Source organism: Aplidium turbinatum, chromosome 13, assembly GCF_918807975.1.
Source record: "Aplidium turbinatum chromosome 13, kaAplTurb1.1, whole genome shotgun sequence".
Lineage (NCBI taxonomy): Eukaryota > Metazoa > Chordata > Ascidiacea > Aplousobranchia > Polyclinidae > Aplidium > Aplidium turbinatum.
The window spans coordinates 21040805-21059169 of record NC_137484.1 but is presented as its reverse complement, the minus strand read 5'-3'; the positions used below and the strand labels follow the sequence as shown (position 1 = coordinate 21059169).

At 37.4% G+C, this 18365-nt stretch overlaps 1 protein-coding gene across 1 annotated transcript; it reads left to right on the top strand.

Annotated features, from left to right (window-relative positions):
- Positions 1-2806: 2806 nt before the first annotated feature.
- Positions 2807-17803, top strand: LOC145782432 (uncharacterized). Its single transcript, XM_082594217.1, has 11 exons — positions 2807-2835; positions 3860-3962; positions 5030-5144; positions 9440-9509; positions 10490-10610; positions 11222-11290; positions 13580-13629; positions 14032-14155; positions 15072-15168; positions 15995-16130; positions 17014-17803. Coding segments are annotated over exons 2-11 (1479 nt in total). The 5' UTR covers positions 2807-2835; positions 3860-3960; the 3' UTR covers positions 17709-17803.
- The last annotated feature ends 562 nt before the right edge of the window (positions 17804-18365 follow it).

Below are 18365 nucleotides of genomic sequence, written 5' to 3'. Positions count from 1 at the left end.
ACAACTTTATTGTTGTTAGGTTCATTTGTGGCGGCACTTCAAGAATGATACGTTTCTTTAAGGTTTGTGATTTAAATAAATGTTTGATCAATGTTTTCACTTCTGATACAGATTGTGTCAAAAATAAGTTGTGATTAATTGTGATTTATGAAAGCTTTTTCCTAAAGCTTACAAGCCGGGCTTTTTCCTAAGAGCTACTCCTTAGCATTATTGTTTAAAAAAAAAAACGATAGCTAAGCAAGTGCAAAAAGTATTTCAGAATCCGCTAAAAAAACGGTGATGTTTATTTAAAATCAATGTCTTTTTCAACTATTGTGTTATTCGTCATAATGCATTGTTGCTTCACCTTTCGCGTATAGCCTATACCCGCCCAAACACTTATTGCCTGAAGGCGATGGACAAAGTAGCCACATGAGCCATAGAGAGTACGATTGATCTAACGATTGGACAGTTGAAATTGAAGTTGGTTAGACTGCAGAGCAAGTTCAAGCAGTGATTAAAAGTAACCTTGTTGTCAACAAAAAGTTTTTGTTACCTTAAACACTACAATAATCAAGAGACATTATTAAGCGGTCAGAAATAAATCGTTAGGTCAGAGCCATAAGCTGCCATGTTTTTGAGAGTTAACAGCAGGCCATGCGCTACAAAATGAAAAGACCGAAGCTGATTTGAAACTAAAATGCAAGTCTTGGAGCTGAAAGTTCGTTCAAAGCCTAATAAATACCGGAATTAACTTCTCAATGAATCAAACTGCAAAAGGACCTGTAGCTACGATAATTTGCAAAACTATGACATTCAGGTAGGCATCTGGATCAAACCCCTTCAAAGTTAAATCCTAGTTTGACTTGACTAGAAAACACGCTCCGACATATAAATCGGGTTCAAATTATATTTTAATTGGGAAAACTGTTTTCTGTCTGGCTAAGCACTGAGAAAGAATGAGAAAAGAAATGATAGCAAACTTAATTGCAGTGCTGGTAGGCAAAGCCTTTCCGCTATTGTATTTTTTTAGCATATTTAAAGACAACAGCGTTAGGAATTCTTGGTTGTTTTATCCAGTTTGCCCAGATATATGTTTCCGCAGTACCGTAACTCATGTAAACTACATTGAATAGTATTTCTTCTAAAAGCATTGTGCTAGTTTGATACGATGCAATACATTTTGATCTCGTTTTATTTCAAATTAGCTCATGTGGTCCATTTTCTAAATTACAAATATAGTTTTCGTACCAACTGGACTTGATGTAAATTAGTTTGACATATAGGCCTAAGCCTCTTTTCCCCATTTCTTCAACTCCTTCATTGGTTTACTCTGAAACGAAGCTACAATAATGAGAGAAATATTCGTCCGCCTCGTTAGCTCAGTGGTTACGCGCCTGGCTCAAGATCACGCGGCTCTGGTTCGATTCTTGAGGTGTTGCCTTAAGCAATGCATTCAGGACTGCTCTCCATTCAGCGGAATAATTATCCAGCAACAAGACTTCAACAATCGCAAAACTTCACTCTGTCAATTTCGGTGACCGACCCTGCGTCAAGAGCCTCTACATTACAAGTGTGCGAAACTAGTTATATCACCTATCAAGGCTTTGTCAGTCCGAGGATAAAGATTCAAAACCAACCAATCAAAAATGGCATTTCAAACAATAAACTTAAATCAGTTCTACATAATTAAAAAAAAGTAGAAAAAAATTTAAACACGTGAACCACCGAACCACAATAAACACTAATCACTCAATTTTGCTTGAAGTTATCCTTCACTTTCTTCATATGAGATCTCCCTGTTAAGACCTCAGTAAGAGGGATGGTACCGTTTATTCATAGATACGATGACGTAGGATTGGGGGTTGTGTAGTGTAACAAGAAATGGTAAACCATGCAAGATTTTGAGCAAAGAGCAAAAAAACATTTTTTTTATTTATGTCATAATGCTGTTTTGTAGAATGTCAAGAAGATGGATTTAGTTGGAAAATTATTAGTGATTATTTTGTGGTATGTTTTCTTTGTGACGTCAACGCCAATCAAGCGTATCAAGCGGGCAGGGGGGAGAGGTAAGGTTGTTTCATTTTATATAGAAAATTTCAGAACAAACACATTTTCTTTAGCTTCGTCTGCAAACTATTCCTTCTCCAACGTGACGCTAAATAAAACGTTGTCCTCTGTTGTTCTGTTGCAAATCAGGACAGTTGAACTAATGTTGCAATTTGCAGAGGCAGGCTTGTAAACATGATGTGCCCTCATCAGGTATTTTTGAAACATAACTTGAGTCCTATTTGTCAGACAGCCCACTTTTCCGTTTTAGTACATTTACTCCCATAAAAGATAAATTTACTTTCAGAAGGTTAATTTGTTAAAAAATCGAACATATCATTGCATGGGAGATCAACTTTCACACTGCTGCTGTGACTTGTAGTATGTTTAAGTCTTATATAACTTTCATCGTCTTATTGTTTGATAAAAACTTATATTTTTATCGTGGGTTATAGCTTTTAAAAGTCGTGTGTTTGTCGATTTAAGATTACAAAGTGTTGAAGCATCTTAAACTGTCAAGTTTTATGAAGTGTGGTTTGGCTGCATAAAGTTAGCTCGGTTTTTTAAAAGTAGGTAGGCTAGTAATTTATTAAAGCTTAATTTATCTAATATTAGTTATTTTCAAACATTGATTGTTTGTACATACAAATTGTGATTACTTAATTTAATTTTCCAAGAAAGATTGAAACTTTTTTGGAAAAAAATACCATTTTAAAAACGTTTTTGAATTTTTAGTTGAGATTACCCAGTTAATTCGTCCTCCATCGAGACTGAAAAAACATGAAACCCCCTACCCCCCACCAGGATGTAAGTGCAATATATAGGCTACAGTAGTCTAGCATAGATTGCGCGCTGACGAATTTCTCGTACTTATGACATATCTTGCTTCTTTATTCAAAAAAGTTTTACTCACAATAGTTTCATTAGGATAGCAATATTATAAACGAAACTGTTATGCAATAGATTATGAGTGAATATCAGTAACAATAAAATATTATTTGTTTATTATTGTACGGCTAATAAATGTAGCCTATGGCGTAACGGATAAGGCGTTGGTTTTTCAATTATGCAAACGTGGTTCGACTCTCGGCTTCAGCTGGTTGTTGGAAACACCGCTCACCTCTACCCTTGCTGCAGGAAAAGCGGCCGAGAGAAAGGAACTGGCCATCCTACTCTCATTAGTGCGAAAGGCTTAGAACAATGCCAATGCCAAAGGCTTAGTACAAGCCAAACTATGGAGAGCAGCTGACTCGAAGACTATATGTCCATGGACTTCTAAATAGTAGCATCTGGACTGGAAACGCAGGGACCAACAAAAGGCCAAACAGTTGGTACAACAGTTGGCCAACAGTGGGCCAACAGGGTTAGTTACTTGGCTGTTGGCCCACTGTTGGCCAACTGTTGTACCAACTGTTTGGCCTTTTGTTGGTCACTGCGTTTCCAGTCCAGATACTACTATTTAGAAGTCCATGATATGTCACTTCGCTGCTTCCTGTCGTTTATTATTGTACAGCTGTAGTTGTATCGCATCTGTAATCGCAGTGTACTGTATGTTATTGCAATGGGCGCAAATAAAAGCATGATTATTATTATTAAAATGAAAACCTTATCTTATCATATCCGACGCATTTGAATCAAGTAGGCCTATGGGACTACCTTTGGTGTTAACGAATGTAAAACAATAAACTAATAAACAAGTGACTTTATAGCAAAGAAACCTTCGTGTTCTCTTGTAAATATCACAAAGAACTTTCAATATGAATTTTGCACGAGCAAAAGATAATAATGTGTAGTAGTATATAGAGTTTACAATTATTTTTATTTTTGAAAGGGACTCACTGCATTAAAAAAGCTGTTGCCACAAACCATTGGAGAGCGATAGGGAGCAAACAAGGAATAAAGTTTCAAACCGCGCAGTTTCAATGTACTTGGATGTAAGTTTAACATTATGTTTAACTTAATTACGTATTTCACCAAATTGTATATTTTGAAATCGATAAAACATATTACAGACTACCACAAAAAAACTAAAACGTTGATTACGCCAATGTACTTAACAGGCTATTTTTGCTTGGTTGGTTGGTTTTTGAATCGTTATCCTCGGACTGGCAAAGCCTTGATTGGTTATTCCTGGTAGTTTCGCATACTTGTAGTGGCTCTTGACGCAGGGCCGGGTATCGAGATTGACAGAGTGAAGTTTTCGATTGTCGAAGTGTTGTTGCTGAGGAATTATTCCATTCACTAGGTGCCGCTGAATGGAGAGCAGTCCTGAAAGTGCGTTGCTCAAGCGCACACCCCGAGAGTCGAACTTGCGCTGCGTGATTTTGAGCCGGCGCGTAACTACTAACTACTCAGCTCACAGGGCAGACAGAAATTTGCTTGCTGTCAAAAATTTGGTATTGCAACTTTCTCCTGTTGAAGATTATTTTGCGATTTTTTTGTAATCTACACTGCTTGATATTGTCGTTGCAACGTGTCAGCTACATAGTTGAGTGACAAAAATCTTTGTACGGCGTTTGAAAGTACGCCGGTTCGACACAGTTCAAAAGCATACGGCTATGTCTTTGGCAGGATACTTAGGCATGCTTGAAGATGGACACAGAGATTTGTTTCCTTGCATTTCAGTCCACTTAATCTCAATCTGTAACTCTTACCAGGCATAAGCCTGGATGCGAGGTGTTCACCGTGCATAGCCAACTAAGTTATTGAAGGGAGGTTGATTAAAGTTTTGAAAACAATCACAAATCTGTTGTGAGTCAGACTCATGTTTCATATTTGACATATATTTATATAAGTATCTTTAATGAGAATAAATTCTGTTGTTTTGCTTATACTGTAGCCTATGTTTAAATCCATTTTTTATAAGCAAAACCAGGAAAGGATTTTGCAAAGGGACCTGAAATGATGTTCATCCAAATTCCACAATTATTCCACCACAGTAAAGTTTAAAATTTGCTTGGTATTATCAATAGGCTATTTAAATGTATAAAATTTTGTTTAGGATTTCCATTGCACAGAGTGGAATTTCATCTCACTATAACAGGATACAAATTTCTGTTCAAAAGTTGGAACTGGGAAATCAAAACGACAGGAATTGCCTGCAGAATTTTTTGGAGGTGATTTAATTGTTTAGTTTTGGAGTTAAAATGTCAACACACGAAATGCTTTAACGGTAACTTATAGAGTAACTTATATATTATTTGTGAGACTGGAATCGAAACGTGTTGTAGTCCATTAACTGTCTGCTAGCTAACACTGTACAATAATATTTTTCCATGTATAAAAAAGTTTTTTATCAACACGTTACATGGAGTAAACCATGTTTTTTAAATAAACCTTTTTTTTCCTTCTTTTGCTCGTCTAACGTACCATACTGTATCAATCAATTTTATTGCGGTTTAGCTCCACATTCGGCTTTATGTGGGCCATGTCAGCAGAAAATATATCATTAGTATTTAGACAATAAATGCTATTAATACTATACAGTAAGAAGTGCTCAATGCCAGGCAAAATAGTCAAGCAGAGCAAATTACATTAAATTCAATTACTATTTTCTGATAACCTCTACAGCCTGTTTCACCCTCACTGGGATCATCGGAAGGTGCTGAAAAATTTGCAAAAATAAAAATCGGTAATACTTGAAAAGATATTAAACATGACATAACCTTATTTTGCAGACAACATTAAGGTTATAATACTTAATATCTTTTCAAGTATTACCGATTTTATATTTCTGCATATTTTATTTCTGCATATTTTTCATGACCTTCTGATGATCACTAGTAAAGGTGAAACAGGCTGTAGAGCAGGGGTTCTTAACCTTTTTTCCCTTATTACCCATTTCTGTCCAGATCAAAGTCCCATTACCCAAAATCTAATTTTATCTATTTTACCATATTAAAAATATAAAACAGCGTTATTCAACAAAAACAACATTTAATGTAAAGAACGGCATCAATAGTTTCAGTGAGACATTTGCGCTTTTTTTTGTGTACAATTGATGCAATATTGGGTGCGATTTTGGATACTGCACAAAGCAAATCTGACTTCAGATCTAACAGCTTGTTTCGAAATTTTGACTTCAAAGCAACAACACTTGGAAATGCTGATTCACAGAGATAAGTGGAAGGGAACATAGTCAACAATGTTAGTGGTTTTGCACAACTTTTGGATATGCTTTCCCTATCATTTTCCCAAGCTTTCACCTTCAAAAGAATATAGCTCGCTCGTCTCAACACTAACTCTAAATGTACACTTAGCTATATAAACTACTTCAAACAACTGCTAACAGCAACGCAGCCATCAAGCTTGCTTATAAAACAACTGTAACTGAACTGATTATACAAGAAAAATCTTACTATTATGTCACAAAAATGAAATACATAAAACCGTAGCTAACTGCTCTAGGCTGCTCCTGAGCTGAGTCGGAGTCTGCCTCGCTTTCTGACCTAGTCTTGTTCTGAAACGATCCCTGTTCCATATCTAGAAAGCTAAAACCTCAATTGCTAAGGTAACAGGGATCAGTAGTCAGTAGATGTAACAGAAAATATATTTCGCACTTGTTAGTGCATCGTCAGTTCTGATAAGGGCAGTTAAAACCTACAAGTAATGTTTTAAATAACAACTTAACTGCCCTTTATCAGAACTGACGATGCACTAACAAGTGCGAAATATATTTTCTGTTACATCTACTGACTTACTGATCCCTGTTACCTTAGCAATTGAGGTTTTAGCTTACATAAAACCGGCAACAAAAATGATGCGAAAAATAAATCACTATGACGAAACAATTCTAAAAATGATAAAATATCACTGTGCTTGTTTGGTTGTTTTGAACGGACTCAAATAATAAAAAAAGCATAAGTAATAAAGCAACTTTACCACTTACAGCTGTGACATTGTTTGTTACATCTATAATTCTAAATATTCTGGTTCAGCTGATTACCCACCTGCTATCCTGAAATTACCCACATGTGGGTAATTACCCATAGGTTAAGAACCACTGCTGTAGAGGGTTTTAGGAAATCGTAACTGAATTTAATTTAATGTCATTAGTTTTTAGTGTATTTGTTTGGCTTTTCATTGTAACGCAAGTTACTTCTCCTAACAAATGAACATTTCCTACCTCTCCTACAGGGAATGTTGTGTCCACTGCGCACACTCTATCTAGATTGCCGTCAGCACGCGTGCATGCTGATATTGCTTGACGACTGGAATCGAGAATTGACGACTGGTGCAAATTGAGTGGGAGTTGTAGAGCAGTGATCATGTTCAGGGGCGCCGGAAGCGGGGGGGGGGGGCAGGGGGGGCGAATTCCCCCCCTGCCCTCAATTTTTCTGCAGATGGAGGGGCAGGGGGGGCAATGGTGCCCTTTTAAAGTCATGTAAGCTACTGCACATTTCGCAATATAACAGTTTCTGCTATTCCCTTTTAGCCTAATTATGATCTTTCATTTTTGCCTCAAAATAATATTTACGGCACAAAATTTTGCAACACAGTAACTTACAGGCCTTCAAACTCGTTTTTTTCGGCAGCCATCGTGGCTTACCGGGAGCTCCTTCTCGGCGGCCAAATCTGCGTGCTTGGAGGCCAAAATAGCACAAGTAAATAGAATTAAACTTGCAACAATGCTAAAATGATCACTTAGCGTTGTTGAAGGCTGGGCCTGGGCGACGTCCTACAATAGAATCGTTACACCACGCAATAACTGCTTTATCGGGATTGTAATCTAGTACTGCGGGACCATCTAACGACACTCGCACGAGTGTCTCCAATCAGTGCCGGTCTTTGGGGTGTGCGAACCGTGCGATCGCACAGGGCCCGCAAATTAGGGGGCCCGCAATTTACTTAAAAAATACATTAATTTTTGTCATTTCTAATGGAACAAATTTGATTTAATTCGCAAGCAATTAGGCCTACCGGTATCCTTTAACATAGGCGTAGGAGCTAGGGTGCAGGGAGTATAACCAAAACCCTCAAACTTTTTAATTAGTCGAAAATTTGGGCTTAATTGGATAAAAGTTTGAGAAAGAACTTTCAGCATGTTTCAAAAATTTTATTACGGTTGAACTTATTTTTGATTGTTTGCTCGAATAATGGTAATGTAAATGTCAAATAAAAAAAGCAAACATTTTTGTAGAAATCCCAAAACAGTATTGTGAACAAAATTGAATGATTTTTTATCACACGTCAACATAATTTATATACGAAGTAGACTAATTTATTATGACTAACACAGAGATTTTGTGTTTTTGATCTATCTTCATTCATGCCTTTTATGCATATTTATGTAACCAAGTAAAATTGAACCAGTTTTCGTAAAAAAAAATTGAATCATTGTCATGGGAGCCCGCAAAGCATATTCCGCACAGGGCCCTCAATACCCTAAGACCGGCACTGCTCCAATGTGGCTGATTTTAAAGAAGTTGGCCACTCCCCTAGACTTCTTTTTAGCAACGAAAAACAACGTTCCACATGAGTTGACGATGACCGCAAGGTAATAAAATAAGTATTTCAATGATGTGAACGACATTACTAAAAAGAAGCATAATTTTTGCAAAATATGACCAAAAAATGTTTTCCCCTCGGATGTCAACTAACTTAGTTCTCCTTTTTAACAACGATTCAATGTCCGACAACATCGAATCGACATAAAAACGACAATATTACCAGCCGATGTAAATTAGCACTTCGGATTAAGACTTTGTTAAAATAAACGTCGGGAATTACAAACAAGACTTACAGCGCTGGTGATCGCAGATGGATATCTTCCATTAATAACAAAAATCTTCCCGCACAATGCAACAGTGGCGATTATGACGCGCTGACGTAATTTTGCATCACTCTTTGATACTACATATTTTCGACAGTTAATCCACGATCATTCTATTGCGAAATTAAATAATTGGCTAGAAGAGACCGGCGACCAAACTTGGCCGATTGAGGAGGTAGCACCGGCGGTCATTCAAGCACTACTTAGCGGCCATGGCCGCAGGTTGCTTTAAGGCTTGACAGTAGGTTACATCATTATAACATAGCATGATGCCCTTCTTTGTATACCGGACACTTGTAGGCTATCATTACTCAATACATAGTGAGCTGATAGATTAGCATTATCGCTATATCTTATCTTGAAACTTGAAAAAAATTGGCCTTTTAGTAAACAAAAGTGCCCTATTTTCGTAATCTTGCCCCCCCCAGTCAAAAATCGTTCCGGCGCCCCTGATCATGTTTTGCATAACACAACTTCACAATACTTCTATTTATGTTGAAGCCACACCGGACCTGTGGCTTGAATTAACCACACCTACGGAATAATCAATAAGTAATTAAAAATTTATACTTTAGTAGCAGGTTAAAATAACTTGTTATTGATATTTTCTTTCTGACATTTTAATACAATCTTTTTCAGATAGTCGACGCTGGAAAGTCGCAAGGACGTTTTTGTGACAAACACAGACCAGCAGATTACGTCACAATAGGTAAATATCTTAATTAAGGGTTGATAGGGAAAAGCTTAAGTCTCAGATTGAGGAAGCTTTTTCAAAGCTTTGTCTTTGCTCTTTCGTACAACCTACACATTATCTTTGACAGAAAGGTTCAAGGGAAATTTTTAGCAATCTTTTCAAGGAGAGTGGAAGCTGAAAAAAACGGATTGTTATCAGTGCGATATAATGCGTTTGCATCTGTTTTGGATTCTTAAAAAAGTGAGACCACTCATTGGTCCTGTTTCGGTCGAAGTCGTGAGAGGAAAGAGGTTTTTGAGAGGTTGCGCGTATAGAGATGTCAAATAACCGACGCTTTTTCCGTCACAGAAATTGCAGCAACCTACAGCCTACGCTTATTGCAACAGTAGCCAACGGTGGCTTGCCATGTACCAAATTTTTTTATATTTTTCAAATAATGGGCGCGGAATCTGGGTAATTGTATACTGAATAATTGCATGATCCGTTTTATCACATTAAGATCATACGTCCGGAACTATGGCCAATCATTTGTTATGTAACACTTCGATTTATTCTGCAGTTGTTGATCTTTATACGCAATAATGGATTATTTCAAATCTAAATATTGTGGAAACACCATTGATAACCACATAACTAAAATGGCCCGGATAGTCATATACAACGTACGGTTTTGATTTTAAATAAACTAATAGACAGCATGGAAAACGTACAAATCGTCTGTATGACTATCGTCTGAATACATGAACTGATTAGTATTAAGTTTTTTTTTACATGTTTACAATACAGTATAAGATTTTGTGTCTTCTTGCTGTCCTTACTCGTAATATGCTATTTCCAGCTTGTGCTTAATAAACTTTGAACACCTCTCATCATGTAATGTTTTTTTTATTCCTTTCTCTTTCTTGAAATAACTTACCGTCGATTGTACTATACTGTATTTCATTTATCAGGTAATTAAAGACTAAAGTGTTAATCCAGTTTGCTTTCATTATCAGGAAATCACATAAGATTAGATATTCAAGGCGAAGATACGCTTGCCAAACTTGTCAGGACAAAAGGAAGGAGTCCCTTTGTCATCAGCTACAGAGCAGTCACTGAATCGCAACCTGGATTCAGGTAAAATAAATCACAAAATATTGAGCTCACTATAATTGTTTCTCCAAATAATCGTGCCATGCGAACCGTTTATAAGTAAAAAAAAGCTAAAAGAATACACAGTTGGTAAAAAAATGTTATCTTGTTTTCAGATACACTAACAAAACAATCTGAAAATTATAAAAGGTTTGGATATACACAAGACTATTTTTTTCTGTTGATGACTACTAACAACCTTGCTAGCATGGTGTAGTTTCCATATCAAAAAAGCGATTTGTTATATCTCCTGATGTGTACATTGAAAATGAATGTGGAACTATGCCGAAATAAACTTAATTGCTTGCTTGCTAGCATAACGGTTAATTTTCTGAGTCGACTTGCACTGTTTCAATGGCGTAAGTTACGAAAAAATAAGCTTGCATCTTCATAACGCTTAACACGTCTTTTATGTATTATTTTAATTTTGAGTTGATGTCAATTCATTTGATAATAATGACATAACTAATATTCAATTATGATACTATTGATATAAATTTAATTTATTTAGTAGGTAGTTGGATTTAATAATGTTGCGTGCATTGCTTGATCCAGTTTGAGTTGCAATATCTTCATTATAGTTTATTTCACTGCAGATCGTTTATTACCAAAGCGAAGAATATCGTTTACGACAGATATCACCCTCCCTCTCGTGGATTCGGAGGGTACGTTAGTAATGGCGTGCATTGATTATTATGATTATTCGGTATTTTATTTAACTTGTTATTCGGTTACTATTCGGCAACTAAACAAATAAAAGTTTCAACGTTTACACTATGATATCGTCAGCTTAAGTTAAAGCAATGTTAAAATAATGATAACAAATAAACTTGTCACAAAAAAGCTGGTAAAATTAGTTTGCTATGCCGATAGTACACTACACCAGTGGTTCCCAACTCATGGGTCGCGACCCAAAGTTGGGTCGCCTGATAATTTTTTTGGGTCGCTTGTTTTTCAGGCATATTGTATCTTGGGCGAAAAAAATAACAATAAAAAAAAATTTAAAACGTGAAGAGATCGATCACAAAACTGGAAAATATAAACACAAGTCATGAAGCGTTTCATGTCGAGACATCGGAAAGCTTTGTAGCATGATCGTAGTGCAAGAAGTTTTAACAATTTTCGCTTTTATTATTGTTATTATTATTATTAAATGTAAACCCAACAAAAATTTCAGTCTCAAACATAAATTAACTTGACAAAGTTACGGGATATAGGCTATATTGTAACGTGCACTATATGTCACGAACGCTATGTCGGACCAACTATGACAAAGTTTTCCACACGTTGGACCACGCATCGCATAGTCTGGTGTGGTAAAACGCATCAAAGACAAAGTCCCAAGTGCTGTATGGACTCATTGCTTTCTTCACAGAGAGGCCTTTGCTGCAAAAAAGCTGTCTCAAGAGCTGCACGAAGTGTTGAATGATGTGAAGTGTGTAAACTTCATCAAAACAAGTCCACTAAATCGGCATTTGTTTTCGTCTTTGTGGATTCTGATTATTATCAAGCATTGCTGTTGCACACAGAAGTGCGATAGTTGTCACGAGGTCGTGTCCTGAAGCGAGTTTGTAATTTGCGAGAGGAGATTGCCATCTTCATGAGGCAACAGAACTGTGTGAGATTAGCCGAGAAGTTTTTGGAAGAAGATTTCAAGGCAAAAGTTGCTTACCTTGCCGATATATTTGACTCTGAATTCTCTAAATTGATATATGCAAGGCAACGGTTTTACGGTGATTGATTGCGCCGCAAAAGTTTCTGCTTAACACAAAAACTCATATTCTGGAAAAGTTATGTCACCAGAGATGAGTACGATATATTTCCTCAGCTAACGCAATATACCGTAAAACCTCTATTTCACCGCCACCTCTATTTGAACGCCACCTCTAATAGAACGCCACTTTTAAAGAAGGGTTGAAAAATAGAGCGCCTCCCTCTAATTGAACGCCACCTCCAATAGAACACCACTTTGCCGTGTTGCCAATCCTGGGGCCTGACAGGTTGCTTCAATTTTAAACTAAAAACAAACGAATTTTAAACTAAAAATTACCTGTATATACCGGTAAATGTGTTTGGTGTTTTTTCTTTTCATTAATAAACTTTATTTCAAAATTCTGACCAGCTAGTCGAAAAGTAGAGCGCCAACCTCTAATTGAACGTCACCTCTAATAGAACGCCACTTCTAAACAAGAGTGGAAAAATAGAGCGCCATGGCGGTGAAATAGAGGTTTTACGGTATCTGTGGCAATAAAGTTGATATTAAGCAAACGATAATTAGACACCTGGAACAGTTTGCCAAAAAGCTTGTGCACTACTATGAAGAATCTCTAACACTTAATAACCAAAATGATTGGATAATTGATCCATTTGTTGGAAAAGATCTGCCTCAACTTTCCATCCATGTTGCAGAACAGTTTATGGACATAACGACAGAAGTAGCAAACCGTATTTCTTTTGCGTCCTTCAAAGACAAATACCCCAAAGATTCTGCAAACATCCACTTTTGGGCTTCCATGTACACAGTGTATCCCACAGTTTCACAATTAGGGATTCAAAAACAGATTCCATTTGCAACAACTTGGCTTTGTAAGATTGGATTTAGCGCCATGAGTGTATTGAAAACTGAACAGCGAAACCGGCTGGAAGTTAAAGCCGACATGCTGCTATGCCTAAGCAAAATAACGCCTCGATTTCAAAAACTCACTGACAGCAAGCCAGCACAGCTATCTCATTAGTGATTTGATAAACATATTATTTTCGGAAAAAGTTACTGCTTTTGTAGTGCTGTTTGTTTGCAACACAATCTTGTATGGCTTATAAAATATTACGACAATTTGCTTGGGTCGCAAGATTTTACCGAACTGAATTTTTTGTTTAAATGGGTCGCCTTAAAAACGAGTTGGGAACCACTGCACTACACGAAAGGTCAAGATTAAGAAACGTTATTATCATAGGAGTTTATCTCAACGACCTACAAAAGGAACCACTCGTGATAAAGAGAAAGGTGAGAAACAAGTTTTTAACTTTTTGTTGCTGATAACTTAAAAAGATACAAAAAAGGTGCAATTACTTTGTCTGGTAAAAAGTAGCCTGCCAAAAAAATTGCATAAAAGATACGATCGGCGTGCAATGGTGGATCCGGGGGGCAATTGGGGCGATCGCCTCCCAAAAAGACCAAAACATAACTTTATTCATAGTGTATTTGCAAGGTCGGATTATCGTAGACCTATAAGTCATTATGTTTTGTTGGAATCTCCTCTCCCATTAGGCTACATGCTGGACTCGCTCCTGCCACTGCCAGTATGTCCTCTTAATGGTATTCTAATATTGTAGATTTACATTACCGACATTGTGATTACTTATTTCACTTTAAAACCTTAATCGAACATCTAATTTTTGTTTTTAGCGGATGATGATGACCTCAAAGAAGAAGAAGACCAGTTTGGATCTTTAGGATTAGCTGGAGTCATAGCACTAGCTGTCTGTGGAACGGTGGTCATTTTGGTCATTCTTCTAATGCTGGCTAGACGGTAAATACTTTAGCTTGCGCAAACAGCGCTATTCGAGATCAATCTGAAAGTCTTTATTCATATGGGTTATCAATTTATTGTTTTTTGATACTCACATTCTGTAGCGTTGACAAGGGGAATTCACAAGCAGAGATGTGTAAGATTACCATTCGGAAACTTCTCTGTGTTCCTTGGCTGTAAGGCGGTTGGCTACTTCATACAGCTGCTGTCTTGTACAAAAAATGAAAACCCTGTTTAGAGGCACCAGTACTTTCAGCGGAATTATGCCAATCACGACCTTCTATAAGAAAGAAAAACCTTTTAAGTGTTCTTAAAAGTTCTGGCTTCATAAAAGAAGAACCGCTCTTATTTTTAAGTCCCTAGCTGAATCACTTTGCTCATTTATTCGTGGGCATAGCGTTATTAAGCTGAAACAAAAATAGGCTACATTCTTACCTCTGATTCCATAAAATTTCAAAAATTAAACTCTACTTCGGACAAAGAATCCTTAGAGCTCCGACTTCAACGCTCTGTTATCCACAAGTCGGCAGCAGTGGCCGAGTGGTTAGCGCGTTGGGCTCGCAGTCGAGAGCCTGCATATTCGACTCCAGCCACCAGCACTTGCTGTTGTTTCTCTGGGCAAGAAACTTTACGATAATTGCCTCTACCCAGTGATCGATTTCAAGTAATGGGTAGTACCAAATTTCAGTCATAAGTAGAGTAGACAACCGGAAACAGACATTGCAGTCGGCTGCAGCGTGGGTCAGGTGTACGTCGGAAGGCGTACACCGATGCATAGCGCTCAAGTCCGCTTTCCCGCAATGCAGGATAAAGATAAACAAACAAACAAAAACACAACCACCAAACAATTAACATAATGTTTATTACGTTGTAAGATTATTTAAAGGTAAACATCTAGACAAAAATGTTTGTTTAGGTGTTGTGAATCGGATAAAGAAAAAGCTGATAAAAAGCAACCTAATTTTTCATCCTCTGAAGAAACCAACTGTGACGATCCTTCTGATTCCTATTCAGTGAGTTTCCTATTGAATACTGGAAAGTTTAGGTGTTCATCAGGATAATTATAGTTTCTAGCACTGGTTGAAACGTTCATCTAATGAAAGTGAAAGAAAAACAAAGAGAAACAAGTTGATTTATTGTCGTAAAAACGCTTTGAAATCTTGAAATGCTTGTTAAACTTGATATATTCTTTAATATAGGCTAGTAGGCCTACGTAATGTAGATTTTTGTTGAACGTTTAATACAGTATATCCTGTTCGTTCGTATAGAGCAGGGGTGGGGAACCTTTTTAGCATTGCGGGCCACATAAAATGAGAAATAACACAGGTGGGCCACTAAAAATTTCGAAATTTTGTTCAATCTTTCTGGAACATTCTGTCTTCATCACCAATCTTTCTTTTCTTTCCAGAAGCCATTATACAACGTTAAATTTTGCTAATTTGAGAAGTAGGCCACTAACTTTGCAAAACACTTTTCACGAATGGCATAACTGGCCGATTAACAATAACTGGTCACATTGGGACGGCCACATTGTGACGTAACCTACACATTGTGACGTACACATTGTTGTTACAAATGGCCTTTTATGATGGATTACTAGTCACAGAAGGCCATTTGCAATATACCGAGAATGCAGAGCCTACTCTTTTTTGAGCTGTTGTTTTAATATATTTTGGGTAAAGAAATTTTGACGCGGGCCACATGGAACAGTCACGCGGGCCGCATTCGGCCCGCGGGCCGCAGGTTCCCCACCCCTGGTATAGAGTAAAGATAGGACATTTCAAACACTAACACAGGCCTAACCTAAGCCTAAGCATTGAATTCACTTCTAATTTTTAGAAGCCTATCGGACTACCAGGTCACTCTTATGTTCAGCTTGGTCAGCAACCCAGCCTAGCAACCAAAAACGAAGTGATTATTTCATCAGAGATTGTACGACCCTCTAAGCCCAGAAAATCGACTTCGCATACTGCAAGTAAGCTGCAACAATTTGAGGGGCGTAGACTAAATTGCTAGAAAACTGGAGATAAACTACTTCCACTGGCAAACGTAATCCAGAAACTGCTTCTCGTACCGTCACTTATCTATTGCGTCAAAGATAAGGGATTGGCAATGTCTGCCAATGGACAACAGTATAAAATATAAATTTCTACAAAATGCAATGCAAGCTCAATAGCCTACAAGTAACTTATTCACGAAAGATAAATTGCTGGAATAAACAGAAAACCTTGAAATGAAGATACTTTTTAAACCGATATGTTAGAGGCAGGGAGTCGAACCGTTTGATTTTTCCGGTTCGGGTCCGGTTCTGGTTCAAAGATTGTTTCAAAATTTGGTTCAGTTCCGGTTTGGGTTCGAAGAAACTTAAGAGTTCCGGTTTAGCTCAGGTTCAACAACAATGATTTGTGGTTCGGGTTCGATTAGGGTTTAAGCTAACTCAACTTTTCGGTTCAGTTCCGGTTAAGGTACAGACAAAATCGCACCAAAACCGGTTTACAAAAATCCGGTTCGGGTTCGGTTCGACTCCCTGGTTAGAGGCAACTGTCTTGACACGTTCAAAAACAAAACATATGCTGGAAAAATCCACGACCGTAGGCTCAAGTTCCAATTCCAAACCATTATGTTTACTTTAGTTTGTTTACATTGAGAGTTGCTTGAGACCGACATACAGTATGATGTAAAACATCGCTCGACAACAGTTTGTTCACTGTTTTATGTTTTATAATGTTCCGTACCGTTTCGTATGACTAATATAAAATGCTTGTATCAATACGTGTATCAATTTGTTTCACCAGTAGCCTACTCATTTTGAAAAAGTATAGCCGTTGTTGCAATTTCATGTACCGTATTCATTTCAGAGGAAAAATCTGCAGAAGCTACTACAAATCAACCCGAAGAAGTTCAAAGCAAAACGATCGATAAAGTTGTAAAAGCGAAAACCACAACTCGACGTCGCCACAAAGGAGATATCAAAGGGATTCGTGAAACTAAAAGAAAGAAGGTTGTTTCCAGACCTCTTATCAGACAGCGCCACCACAACTCGAAGAGGACACAAGCTAAAAAACACTCATCGCAAAACAAAGACCGGAAAAGGAAAACCAGACGGGATCCTTCAAAAGAAGAACTGAAAGAACGATCGAAATCTCCTGAGAAAAAAGTAAGACATCAAAAAAAGAGCAAACGTCAGGAAGAAAGTGATAAAAAGAAGACAGATCAAAAAAAAGAAAAGGAAGATTGGCCTCTTCGTCGTCATCCAAATCCAAAAAAATCTCTCAAAAAATCTGAAAAGAAAGAAAAGAAAAAGGCTTCGAAAGATTGTGATCTAGACCAGCAAGTGAAGAAGAGAAAATCAAAGAAACGAACAAATATAAATCAAGAAACTCCAACTAAAACCAAAGAAAACAGCTCTGCAAAAAGAAAAAGCAAGAAAACAAGAACTCAATGCAAGGATGCTAACCATGATAGCAACTCTACAGGTCTCACACCACGAACAAGGTATAAGTCGAAATCCAAATCCAGAAAGGCAAAATCAAGAAACAACAATAAAACGTGAACAAATAGACCTAATGTCATCTGGTAGAATGAGAAATTGATGCCAAGATGAAAGCTGACTCTGCTCGTGGTGGAATAACTCGTGGATAAAGAGCTCGGTTTCAAAGCAAAAGACCCTCGTTCAACACCCGGCTAAGCTTGTTGAATAATATTGCTCACCATGACATCGGTAGGATTGATTGCTGTAGGTGGCAAAGAGTAGGCTACCGTAAGCTAACATTTTCAAAGATCTTTGATATGACCCGATGAGAAATCGAACACTACAAACTCAAAGCTTTACCACCGAGTACCAATTTTGGTGGCAACGCTCAAAGGCAGCGGCACTACGGCAGGCACTCTTCCAGAGAGCCATCGAGCCGGTGACAATGAAAATTTTATAACTTAATTGTTATAGCCTAGCTGCTCAAAGCTCAATAGCAGAAAAAAAAAGTATGATTGATGAGAATCAGACTATATCTTAGCTAGCATGAATGCTAATTTGACTATTCTTTTGTTATTTTTGACCCTTATTGCTCTAAATCTGAAAATACTTGAGTAACTTGCACATACCGTACACAATTTGGAATAAATAGCCTATAGCCCACACCTCGATCGACTTGTTGCAGTAGGCCTAATGGGCTTGAGGTTTGGTATGCTACATAGTTAGCCTACATAGCTA